The sequence below is a fragment of the Bos taurus genome, chromosome 10, assembly GCF_002263795.3.
Source record: "Bos taurus isolate L1 Dominette 01449 registration number 42190680 breed Hereford chromosome 10, ARS-UCD2.0, whole genome shotgun sequence".
Taxonomy (NCBI): domain Eukaryota; kingdom Metazoa; phylum Chordata; class Mammalia; order Artiodactyla; family Bovidae; genus Bos; species Bos taurus.
In genome coordinates this window covers 47887008-47911298 of record NC_037337.1, presented here as the reverse complement: position 1 = coordinate 47911298, position 24291 = coordinate 47887008, and the positions used below count along the sequence as shown (strand labels likewise).

Here is a 24291-nt window from a genome sequence, read left to right as displayed (position 1 = left end):
GCAGTCCCAGAGATTCTCAAGAGTCTTCTCCAACACCACAGTTCAAAAGCATCAATTCTTTGGTGCTCAGCCTTCTTTATGGTCCAACTCTCACATCCATACATGACTACTGGAAAAACCATAGCGTTGACTAGATGGACCTTTATTGGCAAAATAATGTCTCTGCTTTTTAATGCTCTGTTTAGATTTGTCAAAGCTTTTCTTCCAAGGAGCAGGTATCTTTTAATTTCGTGACTGCAGTCACCATCAGCAGTGATCTGGAGCCCCCCAAAAATGAAGTTTCTCACTGTTTCCATTGCTTCCCCATCTATTTGCCATGAAGTGATAGGACAAGATGCCATGATCTTCGTTTTCTGAATGTTGAGTTTTAAGCCGGTTTTTTCACTCTCCTTTTTCACTTTGATAAAGAGGCTCTTTAGTTCCTCTTTGCTCTCTGCCATAACAGTGGTGTCATCCGCATATCTGAGGTTATTGATATTTCTCCCAGCAATCTTGATTCCAGCTTGTGCTTCATCCAGCCCAGCATTTCTCATGATGTACTCTGCATATAAGTTAAATAAGCAAGATGACAATACAGAGCTTTGACTTACTCCTTTCCCAATTTGGAACCAGTCTGTTGCTCCATGTCTAACTCTAACTATTGCACCTTGACCTGCATACAGGTTTCACAGGAGGCAGGTAAGGTGGTCTGATATTCCCATCTCTTTAAGAATTTTCCACAGTTTGTTGTAATCCACACAGTCAAAGGCTTTAGTATAGTCAATGAAGCAAAAGTAGATGTTTTCCTGGAATTCTCTTGCTTTTTTCTATGATTCAATGAATGTTGGCAATTTACTAGCCTCAAAAAGGCTAACATTTACACTCTCTGCTCATTCTCTATGAATTCCTCTGTTTGTATTAGACTTCTTCGATTTCTCTGTTAAGGATCGAAGCAATTTCTTTCAGGGAATAAGTAGATTCATCTTCCTAATGAGTACTTGATCTCCTTGACAATTAAAAATCTAGAGGATTGGATTCTATGGATTCTATGCACCCTAGGGGAAAGATAATCCATTTCAGAGAAAAAGATATCAATATAGATATTTATGTTTTCATCTTAAAAGCAGGAAATCAAGTTTTACCAACAGAACTATTGGCACTGTCACTGGTGCCCGTCGTTGGTCCAGACGTCAGAGGTTCTCAGGAAAGATCGGAGGTGAACTTCCCTGATGGTCCAGTGGTTAAGACTCAGACTTCCAACACAGGGGGTGAGGGTTCAATCCTTGGTTTGGGAACTATGATCCCACACACTGTGGGACGTGGCCAAAAAAAAAAAAAAGTAGAGCAGGTGTTCTGTACACAGAGGGGTGAGCAGGGCCCTCTTGCTTTCAGCATATTGTGCCCTTACAATGGCTTTGTCTGTACACAGAGGGGTGAGCAGGGCCTTCTTGCTTTCAGCATATTATGCCCTTACAATGGCTTTGAGGGGCAAAATGGCACATGTACACAACTTATTCGGAAATCTTTCAGGAAAAGAAAGACAGATGGGTACCTAGAGTAGATTGTAAATAAACAATGGTCATGATAAAAATGTGGAAAATGTTATCACGTGGAGAATTTGGGTGGGTGAAAGGTATATGGGAATTTTTAGTGCCGTTTTTGCAACTGTTCTGTAAATCTGAAAGTATTTCAAAATAAAAATTAAAAGTTTGATGATGGTAAAGAGGCAATGCAGAGCAGCCTAAGCGGAGGAAAGAGGGTGGCTCCTGCCACAGTGACCAGGAGGAGGAAGAGAGAAGGATCCTGAGCATTGTGAGAGCAGTTCTGACAAACGAGGCACTGTTGCCTGACAGACCAGAGAAGGCGATGGCACCCCACTCCAGTACTCTTGCCTGGAAAATCCCATGGATGGAGGAGCCTGGTGGGCTGCCATCCACGGGGTCAAGAAGAGTCCGACACGACTGAGCGACTTCACTTTCACTTTTCACTTTCATGCATTGGAGGAGGAAATGGCAACCCACTCCAGTGTTCTTGCCTGGAGAATCCCAGGGACGGGGGAGCCTGGTGGGCTGCCATCTATGGGGTCGCACAGAGTCGGACATGACTGAAGTGACTTAGCAGCAGTAGCAGCAGCCTGACAGGAGCAGACAGGAGACACTGCTTCTTTTTTAAAAAGTGTTAGCAATCTGCAAAATAAATCCTATTCTTTTTACCAAGTAAAATAAAGTTTGGATTTTCTATATCAGGACAAACAGTGTCTGATCACCGGGGATATTTATCAAGCACTTGCTGTTCGCAAACGATGAAACCTCCTCGTGGTAATGGCTGGATTTTAGAAGGACACACCAGCGGAGCTGTTGTTCCTCTCTTGGGAACACGGCAGATGGAGTCTGAAGGGCACAACCAGTGGAATGGAAAGATGCAATTCTCTGTGTTTATGTCACTTAGTGCAGCCACCCAGACAGGTTCCCAGCAGCCTGCCCTTTGTACAGACTTAAGACTAGAACCACAGGTGAACATGAAACCATTCAGCAAAATGATACTCGTCAGCAAGCACTGAAGAAGGGTGTTCACAATATATTCAAAAACAGAAGGGCCCCTCCCTCTGTTAATGCAAAACTTCCTGGGATGAAATGGAATTCTCTATTTTAACCCTGGCCACCTTCACACAGTAGATCCAGGGGACGAGGGTTTGATCCCTGGGTCAGGAAGATCCCCTAGAGGAGGAAATGGTAACCCACTCCAGTATTCTTGCCTGGAAAATGCCATGGACAGAGGAGCCTGGCAGGCTACAGTCCATGGGGTCGCAAAAGAGCTGGACATGACTGAGCAACTGAGCACACACACATGTCTTCACACTCAGTATTTTAGAAAAGACAAAAACCTCAATTCAAAGAAGTTAAACATGTGCCCCAAGATCAAACAATTAGTTGGCAGCAGAGCCAAGATTTGAAGCGAAGTCTTTCCAGCATCAGGCTTTTGGCTTATTTTAATACTCCACATCATTTCCCGTCTTATTTCCTAATAGGAAGAAGCATGGGCCTCAGTAGACACTGACCTCATACTCAGCGATGGATTCAATTTGTGCCAATAAAACACGTGGAGAAGTTCACTGGGGTTTTCCAGGGAAATTCATTCTTAGTCTTACGGAAATGTTTGTAGAAACAAGGCCTTCTCGCTAGCCTGGTCTCTGATGAGAAATCAGAGGGTAGTCCCAGCATCCTCAGACTACAACTGTGAGCTGCCCCAGGATGGAATGATGCATGGATGGCAGAATGGAGCTGTGGAACAAGAGCTGCACCAGGAATGTGTGTTCTTTACCCTGTTTCTACCCACTGGTGTTCTGGACCCTTTCTTGCTTTTATAAGACTGTACTTCCATAATTATTGCCGGTTTTCTTTCTCTTCATTATCAATACCTCCCTCCATCCTGGGAATTCCAAACATGTGCTGGATTCTTTCAGATTAAAACAAAATGTGGGACTTCCCTGGTGGTCCAGTGGTTAAGACTTCATCTTCCAATGCAGGGGATGCAGGTTCAACTCCTGGTCAGGGAGCTAAGATCCCACATGCCTTTAGGCCAAAAAACCAAAACATGTAAGACAGAAGCAATATTGTAACAAATTCAATAAAGACTTTAAAAATGGTCCACATGAAAAAAATCTTTTAAAAAGTTTTTTTAAGCAATGATTATCCTTTGACTCTGTATTCTCTTCCTGCTACAGCTCTTTTTCTCTCCTTTCCTCGTCCAAAACTTTGTCTGTGCACTCTCTCCTTCCACTCATGTTTTAATCCATTCTAGTTTGGTTCCAAATGTCACTATTCTACTAGACTTGCTCCTGTCAAGTTCGCCACTGACCTTCACCTTCCCAATGTCAATAGGCATTTCTCTGTTTCCATTTATCTAGACTTTCCAGCAGGATGTAAATGAGTTGAATACCCTCTTCTTATTGGAATACATTCCTATCTTGCCTTCCAGGACTCTGTGCTACCCTGGCCTCTCCCCTACTTCATTGGCTGCTGCTTCTCTGTCCCCTACACTGACATTTCCTCCTCTACATTTCCAAATGTTGGACTGTCTCAGTACTTGATCCTAGGTCCTCTCAGTTCAGTTCAGTTCAGTTGCTCAGTCGCGTCCGACTCTTTGAGACCCCATGAATCACAGCGCACCAGGCCTCCCTGTCCATCACCAACTCCAGGAGTCTACCCAAACCCATGTGCATCGAGTCAGTGATGCCATCCAGCCATCTCATCCTCTGTCGTCCCCTTCTCTTCCTGCCCCCAATCCCTCCCAGCATCAGTCTTTTCCAGTGAGTCAACTCTTCCCATGAGGTAGCCAAAGTATTGGAGTTTCAGCTTCAACATGAATCCCTCCAATGAACACCCAGGACTGATCTTTAGGATGGACTGGTTGGATCTCCTTGCAGTCCAAGGGACTCTCAAGAGTCTTCTCCAACACCACAGTTCAAAAGCATCAATTTTTTGGCACTCAGCTTTTTTCACCATCCAATTCTCACATCCATACATGACTACTGGAAAAACTTGACTAGATGGACCTTTGTTGGCAAAGTAATGTCTCTGCTTTTAAATATGCTATCCAGGTTGGTCATAAGTTTCCTTTCAAGGAGTAAGCACTCTCCTCTATTTATTTAATCTCTTCCTCTATTCATTCAACACTCAATCAATACTTGTTGAATATCTACTATATGTCAGACTCTTTTCTAGGCACTGGAAATAGAGCACTGAATAAATAAACAAATCTGTCTTTATAAAGCATGCATTCTAGTTGAAAAGAAAAAACAAAAATTAATAAGTCTATAATATAATGTAAAGTAGTGCTAAGTGCTATGGAAAAGAATAAAGCAGTGCCAGCGACAATGATGCTTTTTAAAAATACGATGGCCAGTGGACGATGCTCTAAGGAGGTGACATTTACATCTAAGAAAAGTGGAGGGTGTGTGAGAGAGAAGTTAAAGCTGATTCCAGGTTTCTGGTCTGAGTAAAAGAAAGAAGGATCGTGCCATTTAGTGAAATAAGGAAAATCAGGGGAGGAAGAGATTTGGGAGGAGAAAATCGAGAATTCTGATTTGGAGGTATTGATGAGTCATATGTCCATATTAAGCGGTTATTTGGATAGGTCAGATTTCTCTTGTGGATGATTCCTTCCTCAGATCTTATGGAGACTTTTCTGACCGCTCTGTCCCAGAGAACATCCCACTTGCCACCTCCCCAACCCACAGGATCTCTATCACCCTCCATAATTTATTGTCTTTATGATAGCCACCGCAAACTGTAATAACAAAATTTGGCTTTGGTTTGGTACCCTTACAAAAATTAACTCTTGGGGGAACAGGAACTTTATCTTGTTTATAGCTTTGTCCCCTGACCTTGGTACCATTCTTATTCAGAGTAAGAACTCAACATCTAATTGTTGAAGGAAAAAACAAAGGGTAGGTCAGTCCTCTGCAGAAGTCAGGACACCTTGGCTCTTGTCTGAGCCCAGCTAGTCACTGGCTTTGGACCTGTCACTTCTGCGGTATATTATCAGTTTCAGAAGTCATTTGATTAGCTGATTTCTAAGGGCTAATTTGTCAACTTTGAAATTATGCTTAAAATCCAAGATTTTTATCTATTTATTCTAACCAAATTGGTACCTAGAACTTCATTTTGCTAATAACAATGTTGAAGTGCATTTTGATGAAGCATGAGTGCAAACTACTGTTTCTGGGGAAATTCACCACGGGGATGCTGAACAGTTCTATAACCCCACCTGGGCTGCCCTAAATCCTCAGTCTCAGGTGGCCATTCATTCTGCTAGCTTCCACTCCAGGATGGAGGAGAAACAATTAGAAAGAAAGGAGAATAAATGAAGGAGTTCATTTTATGGAACATCATTGAGCACCTGTTCACTAGTACAGTTCAAGTCTTTTCAGGGATGCTAGCATATTTCAGGTGTATTTAAGGGTTATTTGGATGTTAAGGCATATCGTCACAAAACCTGGTGAGGTGGGAACTCCTCCTTTCACTGATTTCCAGGAGGTGAACTGACTTGTCATAGTACAGACAAGTGACAAGCACCAGACAAAAGACTGAAATCTAGATCACTCTCTAACCTCCTCTTGCTCTCCATCACACCATAGATACCTCTAGTCAAGGGCATACCTTCTTGGGTATAATCAGTTTCCAGTGGACTCAGGTCTATTTGTTGAATAAACAAATGAAAATAAATTGGATTAAGAAACCCTCTCTTAGAACCTTGTTTTCAAAAAACTAGCAGTTTAGATTTCAACTCATCTGGGAAATCCAATAGGATTAATTACTATGTACAGGGCTTTCCCAGTGGCTCAACAGTAAAGAATCTGTTTGCAAGAGACACTTGATCCCTGGGCTGGCAAGATCCCCTACAGTAGGAAATGGCAACCCATTCCAGTATTCTTTCCTGGAAAATTCTATGGACAGAGGAACCTGGTGGGCTACAGTCCATGGGGTCTCAAAGAGTCAGACAGGACTGAAATGACAGAGCACCTTACATATAGTTAGGCAGAAATAAAGCCACAAAGCAAAATATCACCTTGTTTACAGAGACAAGAATGAATTCCCTTCTGAAATAGCTTGTATTTCCCAGGGCTCCTTCTGGAGAAGGCAGAAGGGGAGGCCAGGAGTATCTACTGCCCACATACCATCCACTGGAAGTTCCTTTGCTTCCTCTCTTTGCTTTTTCCTCAGCCATTATTAAAGACTCCACTTTCAAAAAGATCCTGTTCTTTCTTCATGGGAAAGGAATTCTTTTCTCACCAAGGTATCCGTGTGACAGAAGGTTCCCACCCTGAGGTGTGTGCGCACGAATGAGAACATGAACCCGCACCACACCAAACATGGAAAGCTGCCTATGTCCATCCTGGCCTTGGGCATGATGCTGAAGGAATACCATTTTTTAAAAAACCCGTAAGTCGTTTGGTATTGCTATATTAATAAATTAGGAATGACAAAACAACGCAGATGGAGTGTCGTTGTTTTTCCTTTCGTCCAGCCACAAGCCAATCTCTTATGTTTAGAGAAAAAAAAAAGGCCTGGAAAAAAGGATTGAGTGTTTTGAATAGAGGAGGGAGTCATAATTTTATCCTTCCCTACCAATAAACGATGGCAAATCCGGACATCTACGAATTAAAACGGCAACAAAGCAAGAACATGATTAGAAAAATAAATAAATAACATTTATTTTGTACAATATCAGTGGCTAATCAGTGTCCGAGAGGCCCCGCGGCAGAGTGCGCCCTCAGAGGAGCAGGAGGGGGCCCAGCAGCAGTTCGCCCTGGCCCAGCAGGCGGCCCCGCTCCAGCCCGCGGCCCCGGTTCTCGGCCTTGACGCGCACGGCCAGGCGGCGCACCTCGTCCTCCGAGAGCCCGTCCAAGCACAAGTCCTGCTCCAAGACGGCCCTGCGGCTCCGCCGGACCACGGCGCCCCGCGGCTTCAGGACGAAGCTGATCCGGCAGCCGACCGGGGCGCGGGGCTCGGCGGCCCCTCCGGCCGGGCCCTCAGCACGGAGCAGCCGGACACGGAGGCGCCCGCTGGCCCGATTGTATTCGGCGGCCAGGCGCAGGGCGCCCCCGGCGCGGCCCAGAGTTACGGTGCCCTCGGCCTCCAGGCGCTCGGGACGCGGGTCGCGATGCGGCGAAAGGGATGTGACTGGGGCCTGCGTCGGGGACCCGGGGCTGGCGCGGCTTTCGTCCTCGTCATCATCTTCCCCGTCCCCGCTGGAGACGGAGCGGGCGCGGGCCAGGCCTCGGCTCCTCCCGGCCCGCAATGCTCGGCGCAGCAGCCCTTCCGGGGCGCGTAGGAGGCGGCGGCAGCGGGGCGGCGGGGCGAGCGTGTCCAGGGACGGGCTGGGGCCACCGCGGGCTGCGGGGGTCGCAATGGGGGATCTCGCCCCGGGAGCGAGGGGGGCGTCTCCGCCGCCGCCCCCGTAGGTGTGGGCCCGGGGACGGGGCGCGGGCGGGAGCGCGGCGGAGCTCGGGCTCCCGAGGAAGAGTGACTCCTTGCGGCGGGTGTGCGGGCTCTCAAGCAGCGCGCAGAAGCCGTAGGCAGTGAGCGCCCGGGGCAGGTGCGGCAGCGAGAGTGCGGCCTGCGAGCGCGGGTCCCAGTCCGTACGCCCCGCGCCGTCGTCGGCTCCTCGAAGCCAAAGGTCTGGCTCAGCAGCGCACCTCCGGGGCAGCGCGGCGGCCGGGGGGGAGGACTCGGGGGCATAGGGGGTGGGCAGCCGCGGCGGGATGAAGAACTCGGGGATGCGGTTCGGGGTGAGCACATTGGAGAAGGCAGGCTCCAGAGGCGCGCTGCTCGCCGCCGAGGCGCGCAGTTTCCCGAGGAGCCGCATCCTCAGAGGCTGGGGCTGGGAGTGGCGGGAAGAAGCGCTCCTGCGGGAGGAGAGAAGCGAATGAGTTTGGGCTCCTCGGGCCTCTCGAGAGTGGCTGGACACCCATCCAGAGCCCTCGGGGTATCAGCGCGCCAACGATCCCCTGCCAGTCCCGGCGAGCTCGCTCGGGCCCACAAAGCCACCCGCCTTCCATTCATTGGTACTAATTAAACAAAGAAGTAGAAATCAGACCTTTGCCTCTTTTTCAATCCCTCTGGTTCGTAAGTTTCAAGTTGCCTTCTAGTGCCTGCTGACGCTCCAGCTTCAGCACTGTAGCCGGGACAGGGGCGCTCCCCCTTATATTGCAGCCTGAGTCCCGCCCAGCTGGCCAGGAGTCCAACCCTTGGAGGCGCCGGCCGGCTCGCCCTTCCGGCGGCCCCTTCTCGCCAGAGCTGCTGGGGCTCGCGTGGGAGCGAAGCTGTGGCGAAGGCCAGCCCCCTTCTGCTCAGCCCTGGGGCCTGCATCCGCTCTGCATGCAGGGAACCGCTCACATGGGCCTGCGAAAGTTTGCCGGTAGAGGGAGAACGCCTGGGTCGGCCTGCCAGGAAGAATTGGCGGCTGAAAATGCCGGCGGCTTCTCGGAAAAGGTGAAGGATAAGGAAGCAAGAAGTTCTTTTTAGCTGGGAGCTAAATCCTGTCCCCCTCTCCTCACCCCCAACCCCACATGTGAACAACACACACTAGTAGCTTCTGTTTTACTGCCCCCATGAACCTGCAGTCTGTAGACCAGTATAGTTCCCATGGTACTCGTGTACTTATTTATGCGTCTGTCTCCCTCTGCTAAACCTTGGCCTTCTTAAAGAGTATCATTGACTGCCTCAGTCAATGCCATATATGTTGGTGGAGTGGGTGAATTAAAGTATGCAAAAATCTCTGAATGTCTACCGGCTCTATCAACTTAAATATTTGTTTGTCTTGGTTTCGGCATGTGGGATCTAGTTCCCTGATCAGGGTTGGAACCTCGGGTCGCAAGCACTGGGAATGCAATCTTAGCCACTGGATCACTAGGGAAGTCCCTGCCTATCATCTTGATTGTCACAAATAATGGGTTTTTGGCTCATGCCCTAAACATGACATGATAATTCAAAGCTGCCCTTTTCTCTCTACTCAAGCACCTAACAAAAAAATCCACGTTGCCTCTCGACCTCTACCTCCCTCCCAACCTTCATTTTCTAAGATGAGAAAACTGGAAGTCCAGTGGGACTTGATGAAATCCTGTAAAGGGTTCAACAGAACTAATTAATGGCAGAAGCTGGAACTAGCAATTTCCTGTCGGTTTGCCTTTGCACGTGACACTTCCTGTTATCTGAAATGCCCTTCTCTGCTTTTTTTTTTTTCCTCTATAAAGAACTCCTTTTGTTTTACTTCAGCCAGACATCCACCTGTTCAGAATCCTTTACTCGACTCCTTCACTACAGTTCTCCATGTCTCCTTATTCCCTTCATGTGCATTCTAGGCACCACCACTGCTGCATTCAGCAGCCTGCTGTGGAATTTTTGGTTGACAAGTTTGTCTTCCCTACTAAACTAGGAATTTCTTGAGGGCAAGGACTGTGGTAAGACGACCAGAGAGGAATCTGCGGGACCTACTATCAGTATATGTAAAATAAAGAAAAGGGCTACTGTCTAGAACCTGGGTCAGCCTCCATCCCAGAGCAGACCTCTCTAAGGGACAAGCCTGGCTGTCTTATTCATCTCCTCCACTTTCAGTGCCAGGACATACAATGCCGGGCAAATAATAAGTGCTCAGTAAATATTTGATGAATTATATTGTGTTGTATTTAGCCTGATCCGGTCTTATGACTGTCATGTGCTTTTAACCACATCTCTCTCTGCTTTGTTCAATTTCTTTCTCACAACAAACCAATGCGGTGGACATTGCTTCTGTTTACGATAAAAGAAACTGAGGCTTATCAGTCAAATTATGAATCACAGCTCAGGTATTGTAAATCCTAGTGTTTTGCTAATTTCTTCCTTCTCTTTCCTTTCTCCTTCCATTCATCCACTCAGTTCAGTTTCATTCACTGAGTTCACTATGTGTCAGAGATTGTGTGCATGTTTTGTATTGCACTTAACATCCAGAACGTTCATTCTTAAAGCAACTTGGTCTCCTAAGTATTTTCCATTATCTTTGCTTTGGATTAAGTACCATTATTTCCAAATTTTTAAAGGTAAGGAAAGTGAATGTTTTCCATAAGTGAATAGTTAATATTTTCTTTTAAAAGTGATCACTGTTGTTCTGTTTTTTGAGAGGGCAAGTGTGAATCAATATGCAGCCAGGGAGTAGTAACCATACCTGCTGAAGTCAAACTTGCAAGCAGAAGAATTCCCAGAGGTCTCTGACTGGATCATTTCCTACTGATTCTTCAGGCCAGTCTGCAAATTCTTGGGTGAATGGCCTTCTCTAAGCATAGCACACTTGCATGATATGCCCAGGAGCCAGCTCACTTCCAATGAGACCTCAGTGAAAATGGCTTTTCCTCTCCTGAAGGTCTTTGTGACATGAACACACAGAACTTCTGTCAGCGAGTAAATCCACTAAAAGCAGGACATGAGATTTGAGAAATTATGCTACCAGTATAGCCATGTTCATGGAAAAACATAAGCACACCTATAAACACAATCTCTATATAGAGGGTTTTCTAAAACAATTAGTTTTCCATAGATTAATATTCTACAGAAGAGAACTAAGATACAGGACAATTAAATTACTTACACTGGGATACACTTCAGTCATTCATTCATCTAAACCAATAGCTATAGGCTGAGTCCAGAGTTAGAGGCCTGGTATCCTTCCTGATTCTTAAATCACAATAGTAGAAAGTGAAAACCCCCTCCCCCAGCGGAAACTCTGATAACACCATTATTTCATTATTTTGTGTCTTATGGCAGAAAGCAAAGAGGAATTAAAGAGCTTCTTGATGAAGATGAAAGAGAGTGAAAAAGCTGACTTAAAACTCAACATTCAGAATGCAAAGATCATGGCATCCAGTCCCATCGCTTCATGGCAAATAGATGGGGAAACAATGGAAACAGTGACAAACTTTATTTTCTTGGGCTCCAAAATCACTGCAGAAAACTAAAAGATGCTTACTTCTTGGAAGAAAAACTATGACCAACCTAAGCAGTATATTAAAAGAAGAGACATTACTTTGCCTGCAGAGGTCTGTATAGTCAAAGCTATCGTTTTTCCAGTGGTCATGTATGGATGTGAGAGCTGGACCAAAAAAAAGACTAAGCACCAAAGAACTGATGCCTTCAAACTGTGGTGTTGGAGAAGACTCTTGAAAGTCCCTGGGACTGCAAGGAGATCTATCCAGTCAATCCTAAAGGAAATCAATCCTGAATATTCATTGGAAGGACTGATGCTGAAGCTGAAGTTCCAATACTTTGGCCACCTCATGTGAAGAACTGACTCGTTTAGAAAAGGCCCTGATGCTGGAACGATTGAAGGCAGGAGGAGAAAGGGACGACAGAGGATGAGATGGTTGGATGGCATCACCAACTCAATGGACATGAATTTGAGCAAGCTCCAGGAAATAGTGGACAGGGGAGCCTGGTGTGCTGTAATCCTTGGGGTCACAAAAAGTCAGACACAACTGAGTGACTGAACAGCAACAACAAATAAATACAAAAGGTTCACCATCATCTTTTATTCAGGCTCTGAAATTGTTAAAGAAACTATACCATTAATGATATTAATGTTTACTGAATACTCACTACATACTGGGGTCTTATTTAATCCCTAAACAACCCTCTAAAGAAGGTAGGGATTTAGAAACTGCAGCTTGTAGAGAGTAAACAATTGTCCAAAATCTCCCATCTGGTAAGAGTGGTGCTGGGACTCAAATTCAGATCACTTCAGCTCATTCCCTGTGTGTGTGCTTTAACCACTTCAGTATAGTGCCACCCTCAAAGCTGCTTTTCCTGAACCCATCTCCTCTCTAGGTAGGTAGACAAAAGGAAAAGAAAGCCTTATCCCAAGGCCTTGCATTGAAACTACACACCTTATTGATGATTGCTAAGTCATTTCAGTCGTGTCTGACTCTGTGCAACCCCATAGACAGCAGCCGTCCCTGGGATTCTCCAGGCAAGAACACTGGAGTGGGTTGCCATTTCCTTCTCCAATGCATGAAAGTGAAAAGTGAAAGGAAAGTCGCTCAGTCGTGTCCGACCCTCAGCGACCCCATGGACTGCAGCCTTCCAGGCTCCTCCATCCATGGGATTTTCCAGGCAAGAGTACTGGAGTGGGGTGCCATTGCCTTCTCCGCTTATTGATGATACCAGCACCTAAAAGATTAAAACATGCAATTGTCCTAAGTAGGAAATCACTAGTTATACCACTTGCAGACAGAATCCTTGTCTTCTTGGGAAGTGTACTGATTCTCTGTATTTATACCATACCTTGGTTCCAAAATAGGATTTGCAGTGATCCACATAATAAAGACCCAGAGAATCTATTGTCAGCTAATGCCTGACATGGTGAAAATGGAAAAGACATGCAATTAGCTAAGAACCCTGAGTGAAGTCACTAATTGACACTACCTATGACCCCAAAATGGGAAGAACAAGGTGTGAAAGAAGCCCCCGTGAGAAGGCTGGGGATAACTTTATTTTTTCTCAATTGAAGTATTGTTTTATAATGTTGTGTTAGTTTCAGGTGTACAGAAAAGTAATCAGATATATATATATATATATATATTCTTTTTCAATTATTTTCCATTAAAAGTTATTACAAGATATTGAATATAGTTCCCTGTGCTATACAATGGATCCTCATTGTAGTATTAACTTTTCATTTCCACTCTAAGTTAGTATATTCTTTCCTGGGGTAGTTGTGTGTTTTTTCCGGTGGTGCTTGTCTTAATTACTGCTTAATCCAAGTTATGTACAGTGTCATTAATGTTATTTCCATCTCTGTAAGTCAAATAGTCTTTTAAAATTTTAACCGTGTACGTACATTTACATTATGATAGTGATTATGATACCTTCATATTAAATCAAGTACTTGATATGACTTATTAAAATTGGTGAACACAGTTAATTAATGCATAGCAGCTTATACTTCCTTATGGGCTGTCTAGAAAATAAACTCTTTAGTCTTGATCCCCAGTGAAACGCTTGATCCTAGGTAGTCAGTCACTGATTTATCTGTCTTTTCTCTGCAAATAGCAACCAAATTTTTAAGTATTTCATTCTCTTTCCTATCACTACTTTAATGCTGACCAGAAGTAACATTCCTGTTGAAGACTTATTTTTGTTCTTTGTCTGGGGTTTCTAGATTCCATTCACATTTTCTTCAATTTTTCTTTTCTAGGTTTTAGAAAAAAATGCTTTTCATGTATGTAAAGACCAAAGCATAATATAGTGAACACCTCTTTACCCACCAACCAGCTTAAAAAAAAAAAAAACTATTTTGAAAACAGTTGAAGCTCCCACGGTAACACTTCTTAACCACATTCTTGTCTCTTCCCCAGATTTAAGTATTATCTTGAATTTGGGGTTGTTGTTCTCTCATTTCTCTCCCTCTCTCTCCCCCACCCCTTTATTTTGTTTGTTTATTTGGCTGTGCCAGGTGTTAGTTGCAGGCGTGCAGGAAGATCTTCGATCTGCATTGCAGCATGTGAGATCTAGTTCCCCGACCAGGGATTGAACCTGGGCCCCCTGCATTGAGCGAGGCATCTTAGCCACTGGGCTGCCACAGAAGTCCCTCCCCTCCTCTTTAAATATTAGTTTTATTGCATATACACATGTAGGCTTCTCTGTTGGCTCAGTGGTAAAGAGTCTGCCTACCAATGCAGGAGACCTGAGTTCAGTCCCTGGGCTGGGAGGATACCCTGGAGAAGGAAATAGCAACCTGCTCTAGTATTCTTGCCTGGAGAATCCCATGGACAGAAGGGCCTGATGCACTATAGACCATGGGGTCAAGAAGAGTCAGAAGACTTAGAGACTAAATAATAACACATATACATATTTCTCCCTAAAAATTTTTTCCATTTTTTATAAAAATGATAATTCTAAACATTCTTCACAATTTGCTTTTTTTTTCATTCTACATTGTAAGATTCATGTACGTGCCCATGTAGAGCTCTAGTGCATTCATTCTTACTGATGTACAGCATTCCATTGTGTAAACATGCTTCATTCTCTTGCTGATGGATGCTCGGATTGTTTCCAGTTTTTCCACAGCTTGTATGAGCTCAGGTATACAGGTCTTCTCAGTCACCTGTGCAAAGATTTTCTAGAGTACATCTCTAGTGTATTTGCGCCTTCAGTTTTAATGTGAAATCACTTTCCTCACAGCAGTATATAAGATTTGCTATTGCTCCCATCCTCAACTACATGTAGTATGATCAGATTTTTTTTTAATAATTTTATTTATTTTTGGCTGTGCTGGGTCTTTGTTGCTGTGTGGGCTTTTCTCTGGTTGTGGTGAGCAGGGCCTACTGTCTAGCCATGGTGCACAGGCTTCTCGTTACAGTGGCTTGTTCTGCTGTGGCTCACCGGCTCTAGGGCACTCCCGCTTCAGTAGAAGTGGTGGTTCCTAAGACCTAGAGCGCAGGCTTGATAGTTGTGGTGCAGGGGCTTAGTTGCTCCACGGCATATGCGATCCTCAATATATGGGACTGAACCCGCGTCCCCCCACTGACAAGTGGATTGTTTACCACTGAGCCACCAGGGACGCCTCAGATTTTAAAATATTGCTAATCTGGTGAGTGTTGTGGGCTGAATTGTGCCCTCCCCAAATTCACAATGTGACATCCTAACCTGTAGTGGCTCAGAATGTGACTATATTTAGGGACAAGATCTTTTAAAGCTGTTGTTGTTGTTCAGTATCTCAATCGTGTCCAATTCTTTGCAAACCCATAGACTGCAGCACGCCAGGCTCCACTGTCCTTCACTATCTCCCGGAGTTCGCTCAAATTCATGTCCATTGAGTTGGCGATGCTATCTAACCATCTCATCCTCTGCTGCCCTCTTCTCCTTTTGCCTTCAATCTTGCCCAGCATCAGGGTCTTTTCCAATGAGTTGGCTCAGGTGGCCAAAGGATTGCAGGTTTAGCTTCAGCAACAGTCCTTCCAATGAATATTCAGGGTTGATTTCCTTTAAAATTGATTGGTTTGACATCCTTGTTGTCCAAGGGACTCTCAAGAATCTTCTCCTACACCACAATTTGAAAGCATCAGTTCTTTGGCGCTTAGCCTTCTTTATCATCCAAAATGGCTGGTTTAAAGAGGTATTTAAGGTTAAATGAGGTCATTGCTGCTGCTAAGTCACTTCAGTCGTGTCCAACCCTGTGCGACCCCATAGATGGCAGCCCACCAGGCTCCCCCATCCCTGGGATTCTCTAGGCAAGAATACTGGAGTGGGTTGCCATTTCCTTCTCCAAAATGAGGTCATTAGAGGGGGCCATAATCTGATGTGACTGGTATCCTTATAAAAAGAGAATAGAAAAAAAAAAAAAAGAAGAAGAGATTAGATTAGAACAGACACGCACAGAGGGAAGACAATATGAAGATGATGGTCACTTGCAAGCCAAGGAGAGAGTCCCTTAGAAGTCAACACTGCCAACATCTGGATTTGGACTCCTAACTCCAGATCTGTGCAGAAATAAGTTTCCAGTATTTAAGACCTGTGGTCTGTAGTTCCTTGTTATGGCAGCCCTAGATACTAATATAGTGATTTTAAAATAGTAAATTATCATGTTAATTTGCATTCCTGTCATTGATAATTGAGGTGTAGCAATTTTGTGTGTAATTAATCATGCAGCTTTCTTCTATAAAATTCTTTTAAATTAAAAAAAAATACATTATTGTGTCATTTCTTTCTCTTGTACATACATACACACATTGAACACTACTTCTCAGTCACTTTTAAGTACTGTACCTGTCTCCCCTGTGACTTGCTTTTCATATTTTTATGATGTCTTTTGAGAAATAGAAAACAGAAATTGTCTTCTGACTCTGGAGGCTAGAAGTCTAAAATGAAGATGTCAGCGGAGCTGTGCTTCCTCTGAAACCTGTAGGAAGTATCCTTCCTCGCCTCTTCCTGGCTTCTGGTTACTTGCTGGAAGCTCTGGGAGCTCCTTGGCTTACAGCTGCAACTTAGTCTCTGCCTGCCTCTATGCATGGCATTCTCCCTCCTGTGTCTGTGCTTCTGTGTTTCACCTCTTCTTAAAAAGACACATGTCTTATTGGATTAAGGGTCTACTCTACTCCCATAGGACTTCATCTTAACCAATTACATCTGTAAAAATGCTATTTTTCTAAACTTGGTCACAAGAACTCCAGTTCTGAGGTACTGGAGTTAGGTCTTCCACAGATATGCTGGGGAGAAACAATTCAACCCACAACAATGACTGAATCATACCATGTCTGATCCATCTGTCATCAGTGACGTCTGGGGAATTTCTAAAAGAGGAAAAAATGTAGGAATCCCCATAAAAATTGAACCACCCCGTTATTCCCAGCACAGGAACCGGAGGCCACTTCCACACCTCTGCTTCTTGGGTAGAGATATTTATAATTGTTGCCTCTTCAGGGGAAATGTGAAAGTTAGCCAACTCACTTAAGGCTCGGCCACTTTCCTGAGGCTGCTTCCAACTGGCTGACAACCAACCGTTGCTGTTTAAAGAATAAAATCCGCTCATCATGAATAAGGAAATGACTGAATAAAGCCTGGAATTTCTAGGAAGGAACTAGGTTGTAGAGCATTTTTCCTCCACGTGGGGAGCTGTGGAGCCACATGAGTACAGAGTAGAGCATGGAAGAGCCCAGGCCAGCACAGGGCAAGGGGTCCCTCAAGGGAGAAGACTGCTAAGGCCTGGGCAGGGGGTCCCCACCCCCCTGTCAACTTTTTGTCAGACCAGAGACCTGGGATCTTGGTACAGCCCAAATGGTAAAGAAAGAGCCATGCATGCATGCTAAGTAGCTTCAGGGGTGTCCAACTCATTGTGACCACATGGACTGTAGCCGCCAGGCTCCTCTATTCATGAGATTCTCCAGGCAAGAATATTGGAATGGGCTACCATGCCTTCTTCCAGGGGATCTTCCCAACCCAGCGATTAAACCTAGGTCTCCCACATTGAAGGGTGGATTCTTTACTGTCTGAGCCACCAGGGAAGCCTGGAAAGAGCCATAGAGAAGGAGAGATACAGAACATTTTTAGTTGCCTTCTCAAGCAAGAAATCCAAGCCAGATCTCACTTAGAAGGGAAATGTGACATTTCTAGTAACACCCGAATTGTGGAGAAATCTGTAACTATTACAATTAGAATAGTTGAGTTGTTTCTGTAAAATATACACAAACTCTTTGTCAGATCAATAAAATTTTAAGTGTCTGTCACAGACTAGGTTCCCTGAGAAACAGTAAACTAGAGATGTGCACGTTAACTGCGTTATTGGAAGATGCTCTTGAGAGATACACCTGTGGGGGCGGGGGGTGTGAAGAGAGCAGGATTGGGCCAAGGCACGAAAGTGGCAAGGCAGTCCCCACAGAGGCCTCTGCAGCTTCCACAAAGAGCTCTGGAACTGGGAGAGGCCTGAGGAGTTATCTCAGTGTGGGGTAAGGAGGCAGGCAATTATTATCCCTCTTGCCCTCATCAATCAATCATTGGCCAAGAGGTCTCCCAGGGAAGTGGGCATGACCTTGATCATGGTTGAGTCCCTCAACTAAGGCAATTCCTTCCTGGAGAAGAATTTATCTGTGTTTTGTTAGCAGCTAGGAGAATGAGTGCCTAGAAGCTGAAGTGGGGGTGGTAGTCTGAGCAACACACCATAGCCTCATGTGACTATTCTCACTCTGGAGTGACTACCGGAGAGTTGACACATTCAAAACACACACACCATGGCCACTCTGCACATGCTGGCATCCTTCACTCCATTTGCAGAAATATCTAATCCTAAAGATTCCTCCACTTAACACAATTCACCCATCCCTCATTTAATCACAAATGCACTCATGTCCTTCCTGAGTGGTAAGACTACTTAAGGTATATCCAGATAATATTCATTTCTTGTCTAGACCAAGTCCTCATTTCTGATAACCTCTGGGCTGACTGGTTAAATAAACTGAGATATAACATCCATGGCTTCAGTAGTGAGGAATCTGCCTACCAAAAAGAGAAACAGGTTCGATCTCTGGGTTGAGAAGATTCCCTGAAGATAGAAATGGCAACACACTCCAGGATTCTTACCTGGGAAATCCCATGGACAGAGGACCCCAGCGGTGGCTACTGTCCATGGGGTCACAAAAAAGTCAGACACAACTTAGCAACTAAACAACACAATAATATCCATTATGTTAGAGATCACTTAAACTGAAGTTATAGATGACAATAATTATAACAATGTGCACCATACAATCTCATTTCTGGATAAAGATATACATATGAAATCTTTCAGAATGGCCGCTAAAACAGGGTGTGTAGTTATCTCTGGACAGTGGAATTATGGAGTACTCAAATTTTTCTCCTCTTGCTTAAATGTATTTTCTGATCAACCCAATAAGCATGTTACTTCTGTAATAGGACGAAAAACCGTTTCTCCTCTGAAGAGTAGATGAAGAGCAGGCCTTATGACTATGTTAATCAAGCAGTGATTTGTTTAATCACCAGGGGAAGAAATTAGGAACAGGATTTTAAATGGAATTTGTATATTATACTGGCCACTTCAGATCCCAGGAAATTTAGGAAAGGAGAGGTCTGAGTAAGAGAAGAAGGTTTAGACCTGTGCTGTTCAAAACAGTGACCATCGGCCACATGTGACTTTTGGGCACTTGAAATGTGGCTGGTTTAAACTGGAGTGTGCTTTAACTGTAAAGTACAAGATTTCAAAGATTTAGTATTAAAAATGTAAAATATCCCATTAATAATTTTAATACATCTTGAGATGATAATATTTTGGATATATTGGGTTAAATAATATACAATATTAAAAATAATTTCTCCTGTTTCTTTCTAGTCTAGAAATTCGTCAGGAAGCATGAGTTCTCTGAAATACTTCTCCAAAGCATAAACAATTTGAAAAAGTAATTGTCTCACGAGATACGCCCTAACATTGCAGTTTCACTTGGGGCTTTCCTAGGGCCACCACCAAAGAGTGGTGGCGGAAGCGGCGGCTCATTGGGCTGACAAAAGAGCACATCAAATGAGCTCTGTGTGCTGCAAGGCCGTTCAACACAACACCTAACTGTGTGCATGTCAGTCTATGTCCCTGAAGTCTATCAGCTCAGAGAAAGTTAAGGAAACATGCTGTTGCAGACAGACATTAACATCTTCCTGTGGGAAAAGCCCCCATGCCTGTCATGGGACGCTGCACAGGAACTCCCCATTGCACCTACATGCCAGGGGTTGACTTGAGTTGAACTGAGCATGTGATGGAAGGATTCTGACTTCTCCCCAAGGAAGAAGATCAGTAACGGGAAAAGTGCCTTTAAGGAAGAATGGTTTACTCTTAATGACATGTGCAGTTTTGTCTTTGATTAATTTATTCTTGGTTTTGAATGCTAATCAGTGTCCAAAATTAAGATGCAATCAGTGGTTACTCCAAGCTATGTTTACATGGAACATATTTAGTTCCTAGAACACTAAATATATCTCAATTATCATTTCATCTTTTCAGCTATCTAGGAGGTATTTTTCTAGCTGCAATAAACAAAAGAGTGTAACGTGTAACTTGAGCTTGGAACTAATTCCAAAGGCCCAGTCAGAAGAAATGGTTTCTTTTTTATTTTTGTGATGTGACATGCAAGGTCTTAGGTTGCCCGACAAAGGATCAAATCTGTGTCCCCTGTATTGGAAGCATGGAGTCTTAATCACTGAACCTCCAGGGAGGCCCCAACAACTTTTTGTTATAATAAGATACAACTAATAAGGTGATTGCTGCCTGAGTGGTGCTCCCCAAATCTCCCTTTATTCCAGGTTGCAGAAATTCCTCCTCACAGAGCACCATCTGATGCCTTACTAGGCAGGCACTCAGTGAGAGCTGTGGTCAGTTATTATTTAGCACCATGCTTCTCAAACTACTCCTTCTGGAGCTATGGAATTACGTACATTTTCTGCAACTTTTACGAGAAAACTTTTCACATGTAATGGAACACACAAAAAACAAGCATTTTGGAAAACCCAAAGAGGATCAATTTTGTATGGAGAAAACAGAAAATATTACAGTAAATAGTAGTATTTGACCTGAGACTTTAGAGATTCATGATAATAGCCAGGTTCAGCCACACGGCAAACAAAAGTGGGACATTATTCCTGTTGCTATTATTACTGTCAGCAGTATCCATTCTCATCAATTGAGAAGATGGCATAACTTCAGTGCTGAGACACAGACAGGCATCGTCATAGGAACCAAATCAATTGTGCACAGCATAGCAAAGAGAGATCACCTCTACACCTCTGCTTTTCAATAAGACTATTCAAATGTTTCCCAAGGGAAACATGAAAATTTCTCAATTTGGCCAGGGTCTTGCCTCATCCGTGAAGCTTTCCCAGATTTGCTAAAGAACAGTTGCTGCTTAAGGAAATTTAAAGGGCTATAAAATACTTTTCATTCTCCATAATATAAAGGACAAAACTTGGTTCGACTTAGCAATTTTTTCTCTTAAAATGCCAGACATTCTCTGCAATTAGTATTTCCCTTAAATACATTTTATTCAAATACTGTTAGCATAATCTGCCATGTCCCTGTGCCTTCTTTTAAAGTTCTGTGTGCTGTGAAGGGGGTCTTTTTTAAGAGAGATGACTGGAGTGCCTTGTTAAAAATTAAAAGTCTCTCTATACTTAAGTACAGTCTGACATTTGTCTTGAGTCATATTTTCTGGTTCACAGTTGGAATGATACCGTGTGCATGTTTCAAGCCAAGTGCAGATAAACCAGCTTGAATAACCCCTTTCGTCACCACTTTGTTTGACTAGAGACAGAGACCCAACAAAGCTCTCAGGATGAACTGCCCAACTTGAAGAAAAGATGGATTCTGGATCCACTGAGGTAGCTGGGCTTTCCAGTTTGGATGGTAGCTAATATAATAATATTATCACTCTACTCACATTCAGCATCCCTGAGACAGAGGCATCTTGGAAGGGAGAAAACATAATGGCCCCATGGGAAGCTGTATACCGTGGACATAGCTTTTGAGAGTAGCAGTGCTAAGTTCACTGCAGCCAGCCCAGCCCAGGGTCAGTGGAGTTTAGGCATCTTCAGAGTGAACCAATGGACTAAAAAACAAAAGCTCCCCACATTCCCTTGAATATTTTCTCAGAGTTAAGACTTTGGGCCTTGGTACAGTCTAAATAGTGAAGAGCCCTCCAATGGCTAATACATGACACTTATTGCTGTCCTTTGCAAGTGAGGGCTTCAAGTTGTATGACATTTTTGTATATAAGTAGTATGAAGAAACCCTTATCTAAAACATATATAGTACTACATATTACTTAATTTGTGTCATCTTTGAAAGATATTTCACACAAATAAACGCTTTGTCAGATCATATGTCATCAAAAGTCCACTTTATTACAATGCTCTAGTATCGCCTTGAAGTACACATGTTGTGAGATAGCACAAATGTCAAGGTTTCAGTAAATCGTTTATATGCCTTAGTGCCAGGCATCCTATGGCACCATTTGTTTCGTGAGTGGAAATGCAGAGTTTCAAAGAAACCTCACACAGAAGAATTCAAATATCCCACGCTTAAAAGCACACTTGCCCTCTCACTCAGGAGATGGAGCAACACAGGGGGTCCCTGTTCTCAATGTCTCTAGTCTCTGGTTGGTGTCCATTCACCTTCCACGTGAAAATCCTCCTGGAATGGGGCCTGTGGGCAACAGCAGATTTGTTAATTTTGTTAATTTGTTAACAAGTTTGTTAATTCATTAATTAAATTAAAGCACAATTATATGAAAGATCATTAAAAAAATCAGTGTGGTAGACAGAATTGTACTAAATGATCCCATTTCTGAAAGAAAAAATGTATATAGGGCAAACACTGTGGGGATATCCACTAAAATGTGGCCAGCAAGTTGACTCCGGATGGTTGCAGATAATTCCAATCTTTATCTCATTGCTTGCTGGTATTTTCTAGATTTACCAAAATGATAGTGTTCCACAATAGAACACTTGTCCCTTAAGAAGTAGGTACTTCTCTAGGGAGGTGGACATGAAGCTACTTTAGACAATGAATGTGAGTAATAGTTGATGATATTAGGATGGAGTTTTAAATATAGTCAGTCTAACAGTTGCCACTTCAGAGCCCAGGAACTTGGGAAAGGACAGATCTGGGTAAAATAAAAAGGCTTTAGGCAGATGGGAAAGTACATGAGTTCACTGAAAGCTCAAGAAAAAGTGAAAATGTTGTAGCTTGAAAATAATGTAGCTTTCCCTGATTCCCTTATAGGTCAAATGGTGGGCCCCTGCCAGGCAGAGAGAGACCCACACTACTTAACTGCTGTATATGTGAAGCCATACGACTAGGGGCTTGGTAATAGAGCAATGGACTTATGCTGAAAGGGGAAAACCAAGGACCATGAGCCTGTGGGAGAACTGAATCAGGCCTAGCCCAGGGAAGTGGATGGAAACTAGTCACAAGAGTGAATCAGTAGTGTAGATCTGTGTGGAATGCCCCATCAGACAGGTGCATCCTGGCCCATTCCCTAGGAAGAAAACCAGTAACCCTGAGGATGTACATGGTATGAGGAATGAATCAATGTAGTTTATAATGAATGACATGTCATTTTGATTTGGGTTATTTTGTTTGTTGACCTTTGAAAGTACTGTCATAATTGACATGCAGTTGATGGTTAGCCCATAGAGGTTCCTTCAAAAACACACAAATTGGTTAAATTGATCCAAATGAAGCCAAATAAGGGAGAAAGTACTTTGACTACCTCCAAATTTCAATTCTATATTCAGGTAAGAAACAGGTGCAAGCTTTTCTAGTTCTTAGTTTCTTTAATTTCATTCTTATTGTCTCTCTCTTTCTCCCTTTATAAAATATTCTAACCCTCCTCATTCATAAGGTTTTGAATTCTTGAACAGATATTAAGTCCAGACCAAAATGAAGATTAATAAAACATTGTTTTGTACTGCAAGTTAAAATTGAACACTGCTTAAAAACTACCATAAATCTTGTAGTTCACTTTATTTAGTGTTAATGGAACTTTTCAGTCTTTGTGACAACCTAGAGGACCTGGAGAAGATCAAATGGTAAAGGGAGGAAGCAGAGAAAGGAGAACTTAATGCACTAGGGAAATAGCACAATATAGAGTTAAGAGCCAGATTCTGTTTCCACCTGTATAAGCATCTTAGCTAAGTAACGTAAACCGCCCCCCCCAGCAACTCTACAAGAAAGCTGTTATTAACATCATTATCATCCCCATTTTGTAGACAAGGAGACATGCTCAGAGGAAAAAACCCATAACACAATACCCGGAATACAATTACTGCTATGCAAGTGTCAGTTTTAAATGCACTTAAAGTGAGTATTTAACACCCAGCCAATCAAGACTATACCTGGTTTGTTTCCAAAGAAGCAAGTTTCAGCCAGTGCTGTTTCTAAACTTAGGAGCCAGGTATTCCAATGTCTGAGAAATCAAGCATAGTTGCCATCAATTAATTTCCAGACTAACAATGAAATTGACTTTATCAGCTGCTTCTTCATGCCACATATTTAATAATCACACTTAAAAAAGAATTCCCAGTTTAAGGATTAGGATTACAGATGGGGAGAAGCTACCACTCTTGGCTTAATTTTATCTAGGCCATATACAATATGTGAAAATGTATTACTCCTTGAAAAGTATTCTGTAACAATATTCTAGAATAGGAGATTTGCAAAGGTTTTTTTTGGCAAAGGGCCAATAGGAAATTTTGGTTTGGTAATCATATACCTTTTTGTTGCTACTGAAGT

The 24291-nt window shown here is 43.5% G+C and overlaps 1 protein-coding gene across 1 annotated transcript; it reads right to left on the bottom strand.

Moving 5' to 3' along the window:
• Positions 1–7170: 7170 nt before the first annotated feature.
• Positions 7171–8650, bottom strand: C2CD4B (C2 calcium dependent domain containing 4B). The gene is made up of 2 exons (NM_001046307.1): positions 8581–8650; positions 7171–8389 (listed from the first exon to the last, which is right to left on the bottom strand). The coding sequence occupies exon 2, from the start codon at positions 8347–8349 to the stop codon at positions 7255–7257; it is 1095 nt and encodes a 364-aa protein (NP_001039772.1). The 5' UTR covers positions 8350–8389; positions 8581–8650; the 3' UTR covers positions 7171–7254.
• Positions 8651–24291: the final 15641 nt, after the last annotated feature.

What these genes read in the sequence shown, in the direction of transcription:
- C2CD4B (NM_001046307.1), bottom strand. Translation starts at nt 8,349, where the DNA reads ATGCGGCTCCTCGGGAAACTGCGCGCCTCGGCGGCGAGCAGCGCGCCT.